Below are 9,203 nucleotides of genomic sequence, written 5' to 3'. Positions count from 1 at the left end.
ATGGGATCCTGGCATTTGTAAGACGAGGATTTAGCCATTGAGCCATTGTGCTGGGCGCTTTCTTCCAGGTGTATTAGTAGGGGGTTGAATCAGAAGTGGAGCAGCTGAAATTCAAATGATCCAGATATTGGCATCACAAAGAGCTTAACTTGCTGTACCACAGTGCCACCTCTCCTCTCCTTTGCCCCTTATATGAGCAATCCTTACTGAATCTAAGCGGCTTCTTCCACTCCTCTGGTTTCCCTAGAGCATACAGCTCAATTGGCCATTGATTCCCATGGCCTCCTCCATGGGCGTCCTGGATATTTGAGGTTTTTTGAGTTCTCTTTTCTCTCCCCAACTTCTAGGCAGTCCCTGGATTGGTGGCCCTACCCTTCTTGACATTTTTCCCTAACAGTGTGCCTAGGAAGCCCACCATTGCCTCCTCTGTTTGCACTGCTGTGAAATGAATCACCTGATTTCCACCTCCATCTGTTGCTAAGGGGGTTACTGATGTCACACTGTCAGGATTATGATCGCCATAATATCTTTCAGGCATAAGGGGGCTGGTTGCTAGTGGAAACCCTAGAGTGACACTCACCCAAGCTTTAGTAACTAACTGGTCTGCATGGACTTTAGACAGCCATGTGAAGGGGTAAGTGGATTCGTCCCCCGGTTGGATTCCATTTGGACATTGTCTTCCATATGCGTGCTCCCTTTGGGCAGTTGTCTAGTGTCACTTGAAATTGATGAGGGCTCTTTTGGAGGTTATTTTGGGGAAGCTGGTGAAACAACAGACAGCTGTTCTCAGAACAAATGTCACAGGATCTGCCTAAGCCAGCTTTCAGGGGAAAAAATCTGTCATGTTGCAGGACTTTGTCCTTTTTCTTCACAGAACTTGGTCGTTTCCTAGTGACCTAACGATACTAATTTAGCACCCAAACACAGAAAAGCAGGAAGCAGACATTTGGTAAGCACCTACTGTGTGCAAGAATGTGATTCTCCTTAAAGAACAGCTTTAAAGGGGGAGAGCTGGCCAGTTAGACAAGTGCAAACCACCTGTTTTTTACCCACCACAGCTCACAGCTGTCCTAGCTTGTTTGTGATGTTCTTCCTCATTGGACGTTGACCGATCGCCAATAAAGGCAAAGTCATTACTTCAAACTGGTTCAGATCCTCCAGTGTTGGGTAATGATCCTACTGCCATCTTACGAAACATGATAGACACTGATACAACAAATAAACTCCGGAATTAAAATCACTGCTAAAATGTTTGACAGGGAACTCTGTCCTTCTCAGCATGTTAAGCGAGTAGAAGAGTCAGTTTAGGAAACCCAAAGGTCAACCAAATCAATCTGACTGAACTTGAGCCCCTGCAACTTTGGAAAGCCATAGCAAGATCTTCACAAATTTCAAGGAATCCATTTGTGTGCCAGAGTAGTTGACTTCTTTTTTTTTTTTTCCCTTCAGATGCCAGTTCAGCAATTACGAAGTCTGCTGGTGGCTAATTAAAAACTACCATCTCTTTACGCTCAGAGTTAAATTACAAGTGTGCAAACGACTACTGTGCGCAATCACCAAATGCTCCGAACTCTCTGTACTGTCATCAGAAATGGGGCAGGGATAAATAACTTTCATTTAACTCGCGAAAAAAATTACTCTCATCTCGTTCACGTTTAATTAACTTCTCAACATCTCAGAACCTGAGTCTTACTCAGAGCTTCTGAGCAGCTGTGGAAAGATGAGTTCATTTTGTCAGCAAGATTTTTTTTTCTTTCATGAGTTGAGTAGAAAAGACTGACCCTCTTACCCAAGTGACCTCTACCCAAAGGCGTGCATGGATGCAATAGAAGCCCAGCAGGGGCTTATTGCAGAAAAAAGCAGGAAGTGCCCATGAGTGTTTGATTACCAGTGCACCTCCCAGGATGGGGAGACGGGATTGTAAAGGCTTTGGTGGGCTAGTAGTTAGAGCACTTCTTTGGAAGGCTATCTTAATAATCTTCATGTTTTACTCTCTCAAGGATTCCTGGGTCACACAGAGGCCACTCTTCTATCACCATGGTGGACATGAAGCATCTGAGTGACTGCGAGCTTCACAGCCAGCTGGAGAAGCTCGGCTTCTCGCCCGGCCCCGTACTACGTAGGTGTCCAGCAGGTGCTAGTGGTTGACCTTTAGTATTCATGAGCTCCCTCCAAAGACTTACATGTGCTGTAAGCACCATTACCGTAGACATGGGGGAACAGAGCAAGCAGAAAACCCCAAGAGGGAAGAAGCCCTAAGCTTAACAGATGAGTAAGTATGGCGTCCGAGAGAATGGACTGACTCCTGCCAGCTGTGAGAAGCCCAGTTGCTCCCTTGACTCTCTTGGCTGGGTTTTTCTCTTAGTTCATATGACATGCATGCTTTGAATAATCTGTGGATCTGTTATCCATAAGCTTATACACAACCTGGTCACACATATCCAAGGTCTGATTCTGTGGCTAATCCACCGAGACGTTCCTTAAGAGTTTGTGAAAAGGGGAGATTAGGTGAGTAACGGTAGAGCCCTCCTCATTTCCAAAGCCATGACTGACCTCTAACATGAGGGGCGAGAATCAAGGTCTTGGTAAGGAAACCCCCTGAAACTCAGGAGGACCATGCGCAAAAATGATTTCATTTATTCTCCATGTTCCTCCTCAGCTTCCACCAGAAAAGTGTATGAAAAGAAGTTACAGCAGTTGCTGGCCTCCATTCCCTGTGCTTCCTCTGTCACCGATGGACCCACCAAACCCGGAGAGTCTCACGACAGCGATGACAGCCAAGGTACCTTCATTAACCATCCCGTCATGTGGCAGCTTTCCACTCATTGATACTATGTCCACTATAGTGAGTGCGGCTTCCTGGGCTGTGACCTGGAAGAGAGCTGAGGGCTTGTTTACACACAGAGCCTGGAAAATGGACCCCTGGGCAGCACCAGGGACCCCACACCTGCATTCACCCTGCAGACTCAACTAACTGGTGGAAGGCTGCGGGAGGACAGGTCCTTACAGGTCCTGTTACTAACTAGAGCCTCACGTGTGTTGACTTCTTGCAACCCAACGTTCCTATAGGTGAATTCTGGATCTGTTTTGATGTCTCAACTTCAGACAAGTTTGTCTCTATCAACAAGTCTGACCATTCTTTCTTCAGGTTAAATGGTGTTGTGCCTATTTAAGAAAGAGTCATCCCTGGTCCTCTTTTCCACCAGGTGTCCTCCTGGTTTCCATAGGGCTGGGGGTGCTGGTTCCTTTGAGATGCATGATGGATTGGGAGAGGTGCCTCGGGGACCCCTAGATCTGCTGATGGTGCCCAGGACCAGGTGCATAAGGCCCCTGCCATTGTTTCTGCTATCAGGGTTGTTAGCAAATGGCTCTTGATGAGTCCCACAATACTTTCCAAGGCTTTTTTTTTTCATCCAATAGGGGTTCTGTGTGAGCCATAGCCAAACAACACTGACTGAAGGTCATCCATGCAGGATGGACCAACTGCACATTGTCTAATTTTTCCCCCACAGCATTTAGCATTTAATGACTGTCCAATGTCAGGTGGCTGGGAAGAGGCCCCAAAGATGAAACCATGCCATGGAGGGCCTCAGGGCTCATCTATCTTCCCTAGCCCACCATGTCCAGCTTCCAGAGCAGGCACAGAGCAGAAATTCAGGCCGTGTTTGCTGAAGGAAAGTGACAGAACTCAGTGATTCTGAACCCAGCCCTGGCTCAAAATTTTGTTCTTCCCGCCCCATACTCTATACTTCCATTTCTACTGTGGGAATGAACACATGATAGTCCATACCATGTGTGATATACGAAATTGAACAACTTCATGTAGTTTGAGTTAATGTTTCAACAAAAAATACAAGTGCCTGGGACCCTTGGGGAAAACATCTCTGGACTCCTGTATTGGAGGAGGTGTAGGGGCTGGACACAACTGGCCTCCTTTGAGAAGGGAAGCAAGGCTAGGGAATGGGCACCCCCCCCCCCATGGCACAGTGAGCCTGGGAGTCCTCAGAAGGCACGGGGTTCCTGACTGTAGACTAGGTTCCAAGTCCTGCCCTAGCCCCGGGCCTGTGTTTCCTGCCCTGGAGGAGCTAGATCAACCCTGGGGGAAGAGCAGGGCCAGATCCCGGAAACATTCGGGACTGTAGCCCAAGGCTGCAGGGTCAGACTGTTGTGGGTCCTGAGTGCAGCCTCCACACAGGTGCATTTGGATTGGTCCTTGAGCTGATGAGCTTGACCACTCCTGAGTCTCCCCCAAGGCCAGGCAACTTCCAGGCCAGCAGGTGGGAGCAGCAACTGTGACTCAGCCTTGTCTTTGTAGTGTTCATCTGTTCAGCTGCATGGCCACTGGCCAAGGAGAGCAGGTGGAAAACCCAGGTCTCCAGAATGCAGGGGCTGAACCAGACATGTGAATGTGCTCATTGGAAGAATCTCGTAGCTGCTGGTGCCATTAGAGGGGTTTGGAATGGAATTTTTGTTCCTGTGTGTGTGTGTGTGTAGATTCAACCTTGGCCATTTCACAGAAACACCTGCAATGTTGTCGTGGGGTGAAGGCAGTGGTACAGGGAGTTCAAGTGCTATGGGTTGAGACTCAGGTGCTCCAAACATTTTGTGGGCAAGAGTTCTATTTGTTAAATGTAATTTGTGTTTTTGAAAGACAGAGAAAAAGGGAGAGATTGTCCACTCATTAGATTTCTCCCCAAAAACCTGCTACAGTTGGGTCTGGGCCAATGCCAGGAGCCAAGAGCCAGGAGCCAAGCACTGAATCCAGGTGCACCAAGTGCCTGCTGCTGCCCAGGGTGCAGTGGGGCAGCAGGAGGCTGGATCAGATGCAAAGCAGGGACTTGAGCCAGGACTGGAGAGGAGGGATGCGGGTGTCCTGAGTGGTGGTGAATGCCTGCCTGTGGGTTACATTTGTCTAACTTTCACTCACTGTTACGGCATGGGGTGAACCTAGCTTCATATCAGATCTTCCACAGATGTTCACCTTGGAGAGCAGGTCAGACCCCTGCAGTCCAGGATTCCTCCCTGGGGGCCCAAGTCTTGTCCTCTGGCACCTCACCAGTACCTGGCTGCCTCTGACAGTTCCCTATTTTCAAGCCTTTCAGCAGAAGTCTGAAAGGCCTTCCCTTCCCCAGGGTGCTTTTTTGGATACTGAGGGAGAAAATCCTCCTGCCCCATTGGGCCAGGCAGGGACACGCAGGGCTTTCTTCCAGCTTGTTCCAGGGGGACAGACTAGAAGGAGCTGCTCAGAGGTGCAGCCCGCACAAGTGTTTCTTTCAGAGACACTCCACCAGCAGGGCACCTTGAAGAGCTCTTAGGAAAATGGAATTCAGTGATAAGCTTGTTTTAGTGCCCCCACCCCCAAATGAAAGTGTGAGAGACATGTGTGGGGTTTTTCATACCACACATTTTCTGTGTGCTTTTTAAAGGCTTTGTGTGTGCAGCTTCCCTGTAATTCCAGGGAGGGTTCGCCAAGTCTCCCGCAGTTCCAGAGAAAGGCTTGTTTCCCTGGGAAGGGCAATGGGAACTTTCCTCCTCTCTCAAAAAAGCCGGGTGGTTGAAGGATTCACCCCTCCTGCTCGCTGTTGATGCCCCTTGGCAAGCTCGTGTATTTTCTCACGGCCTACTTCTCCTTTTGTTTCCCATGATCCAGAGCTTAGTATCATTTTGAAAGGAAATATCACACTCTCTGCAGAAAAAAGCAAGGAACTCCAAAAAGTATGTATCATTCGAATGCCTGAATGCTTTTATACCTGTATCCAAGTAGGAGATAGCACTCTTCCTGTGTGTTACCAAAAAGAACAGCAAGCTACTGTATAATGCCAGAGTGATAAAATCCCCCAGTGGGATCGGCTTTTAAGTTTGTGTTTATTTCATCTGTTTGAAAGACAGACAGTTAGGGAGAGAGAGAGAGAGATCCCATGTGCTGGCTCATTCCCCAAGTACTAGCAACAGTTAGGACAGCACCAAACGAAAGACAGGAACCAGGAACTCAGTGAGGTCTCACACTGGGTTAATCTATCACTGCTGCCTCCCAGAGCGTGCATCATCAGGAAGGTGAGACTGCAAAAGGAGCTGAGACCCGAACCCAGGTTCCCTGAAGTGGGCTACAGGTGTCCCAAGGGATGTCTTACCTGCTGCGCGCCAAAGCTCCACCTGCAGGGGTCTATTGTGTGAAGTGGTTTCCATGTTCTACCAGAGGACCTGAAGTTAACAGGGTGTCATTCCTGGCCCTCCCTGAAAGCTGCCACCCTGCCCACCCAGTGTCATGCCCTCCACCCCACTCCAGTTCCTTCTACCACCAGAAATCCATGCCTAGAAGGGGTTTTGTGAGAAATGTGTGCTGTGCAAAGACTAGACATGGGGCTCAAAAATGTTTTACCCCAAAATATGCTGAGCTTGTCCTCCCATTTCCCCAGAGCTATGTGAGTGCCCTGGTGAACTCACATGAGGCCCTGAGCTGGAGTTCCGCCAAGGTTCACAGTGAACACATCTCTCTCTCCTTCCCCTTCGCCAGGCACTAAGGCCTGGCTGCCACAGCACCCTCATATTGAATCTCAAGTTCAAGTGGGCAAAGTCATGGGCCTGGGGGTAAGCCTAGCTCAGGGAGAGACTCCTCAGGTGACCTGGGGCTATCTAACAGATAGCCTGTGGTGGCTCCCAGCGTGCAAGGCAGGTTTTGATGGGGCTGGAGAGAGGGACACATGTGGAGCAGGTGCTTGCGCAGAAAATCTCATGCCAACCCTGGCAACATTTTCCATCTTCCGACTTCTGCCCTACTGCATGCTGAGATACCTGCTTTTTTAGATTTGGACAACTCTGTGCTCTCTGGGTTCTTGGCTCTGTGGTGCTGATGGTTTCTTTTCTCACTAGTCTGTCTTGGACCTTCATGGCACCCGTGCCTGAGAGCTCTGTCTTCAGCCCTGTCTCTTCCTCATTTGTAAAATTTGGTGTCTCATCCACTTGAGTCCTCCACATGGGGTCTGCCTTTATTTGAAAGGAAGAGTGACAGAGAGAGAGAGAGAGAGAGAGAGAGAAACACACTTTCTTCTGTGTTTCAATCTCCCAACACCTGTAACAACCAGGGCTGAAGCCAGAGGCCAGGGGCTAGGAACTCCATCTGGGTCCCTCATGTGGTGACAGGAACTCAAGTACTTGGGCCAGCTGCCTCCCAGGTGCATTAGCAACAAGTTGGATCAGAAGTGGAGGCATGCCTCTGTCCCAGGCTCTCTGATACGGGATACAGGCGTCCCCAGTGGCAGCTTAACTCGTTCTTGCCAATGCCTGCCCTTCAAGCAGTAATTTTACCTCATTCACTCACTAGGGTCATGAGAGGAGCCCAACACTCCCCCTGACAAATCCATGTCACAATTCTGGGAGACAGATAAGCCAATGTGCTACAATTAAGAGCCTTCGAAAACTTTGTGAAACATGAAATGAAAAGATAAAAGTTTTTTACGCAAAACTTTTCGAAATCTGTTTTTTTTTTTTTTAAACAATGCAGGCCCACAGCTTCGGAAACTACCTACTGAGTTTAAATAAATGACAAAAAGCCCCAAGTGCACTTTGCTGTGACACACTTCAGCTTCCCATTTAAACATGATATTCAGGGTTGATGAAACAGTTCTGATAGCACGCTATGCTTTCTAAAGGGATCTTAAAAAGTCTTCCAAATGGCTCATTAAAGGAATCCTTCCCATTCAGGAAGACCTTTTGTGTGGTCCCCACGAAGATGCACTCTGAGAGAAAGGCATCAGTGCCTCTAACAGCACCAGGTGGGCCCTGGGCCCTTGAGCTTCAGCTTCACGAAAACCTGAAAGAAAACTGCATCGGTATTCTGAATGGGCAATAGAAATAAACAAAAGTTTGTGATGGCATAAAATCTTTTGATCTGAAGGATTTATAGAAGCTGTTTTGATGTCTCGAAGGGGCCTGGAGACACCTGCTCAACCTTAAATCCAGAAGGAAATGTAAACAAGCATTTAAATGTCCACGTAGAAGGCGTAGAAGGAGGTAGCAAGTGTGTTGATGGAGACGCTGCCTAACACTGTAGACTTTAATTGCTTAAGAGCAGTGGTCTGTGCCTAACAATCCTTTAAGTACCTAGAAAGGAAGCATTTGCATGCCTCTAAAACAGCATTTTTTTCTTCTCACGTGAGCAGGAATACTGCTTTGAGAATTGGACTATGTCCATTTCTGGACTCTGTTAGGCACTGCCTATGTTAGTTTAATCAAACCAAACATGCAGCATCCTGTACAAGTCACTAAGACTGCTCAGAAACCAGGATGTTTTTTAAAAAATTCTCAAAAAATACATGTATTGGGGCCCAGTATGGTAGCCTCGTGGCTAAAATGCTTGCCTTGCAGGAGCTGGGATCCCATATGGGCGCCAGTTCGTGTCCTGGCTGCCCCACTTCCCATCCAGCTCCCTCTTGTGGCCTGGGAAAGCAGTCGAGGATGGCCCAAAGCCTCGGGACCCTGTACCTGCGTGGGAGATCCGGAAGAAATTCCTGTATCCTGGCTTCAGGTTGGCTCAGCACTGGCCATTGTGGCCACTTGGGGGAGTGAATCATCGGACAGAAGATCTTCCTCTCTGTCTCTCCTCCTCTCTGTTGTATATCTGATTTTCCAATAAAAAATAAACAAATTTTTTAATACATATATTTATTGGAATGTATATTTGAATAAGTATATACAGATATATTTATTTGAAAGGCAGAGTTACAGAGAGAGAGAGACAAACAGAGAATCTTTCATCTGTTGGTTCACTCCCCAAAAGGCAGCAGGGGCTGTGGCCGGGCCAGGCCAGAGCTAGGAGCCGAGAACCCCATTTGTGCCTCTCATATGAATGGCAGGGGCTCAAGTACTTGAGCCATCTTCTGCTGCTTTCCCAGGTGTGTTAGCAGGAAGCTGGATCAGAAGTGGAGCAGTCAGGGATTTGAGCCTTTGCTTCCATAGAATGCTAGAGTCACAGAAGGCAGCTTAAGCCACTGCAACATCTTGGCTACAGCAGGTGGATTTCTGTCTTGGTCAGGGGATGATTTCCACTAGAGGGACCCTGGATGCAGCTTCTCCTCCCCATGATGGAGCACAGAGTGATGTTGGTATGTGTCTTAGGCTCCAAGGGTCCTTTTGCCAAAAAAGGAAAATGGGATTGCAGGTGACAGCAGGTGCAGTAACTTACGATAGCAGATGGCATGAAATGT

General features: G+C 48.2%; 1 protein-coding gene across 2 annotated transcripts in view; it reads left to right on the top strand.

Annotated features, from left to right (window-relative positions):
- Positions 1-495: 495 nt before the first annotated feature.
- The window catches only part of LEMD1 (LEM domain containing 1), a 28,176-nt gene continuing 19,468 nt past the window's right edge, over positions 496-9,203 (top strand). Inside the window, exons 1-4 of one of the 2 annotated variants that reach the window (XM_012930603.2) lie at positions 496-634; positions 2,001-2,119; positions 2,660-2,782; positions 5,651-5,715. In XM_012930603.2, the coding sequence (XP_012786057.2) occupies positions 2,038-2,119; positions 2,660-2,782; positions 5,651-5,715 (270 nt within the window). In that variant the 5' untranslated portion in view covers positions 496-634; positions 2,001-2,037. Of the gene's footprint in view, positions 635-2,000; positions 2,120-2,181; positions 2,273-2,659; positions 2,783-5,650; positions 5,716-9,203 lie in introns of those variants that run through there. The other variant, XM_058669732.1, reaches the window with a different exon arrangement.

The sequence above is a fragment of the Ochotona princeps genome, chromosome 10, assembly GCF_030435755.1.
Source record: "Ochotona princeps isolate mOchPri1 chromosome 10, mOchPri1.hap1, whole genome shotgun sequence".
NCBI classification, from domain to species: domain Eukaryota; kingdom Metazoa; phylum Chordata; class Mammalia; order Lagomorpha; family Ochotonidae; genus Ochotona; species Ochotona princeps.
This window is presented reverse-complemented; position numbering and strand designations above follow the sequence as displayed.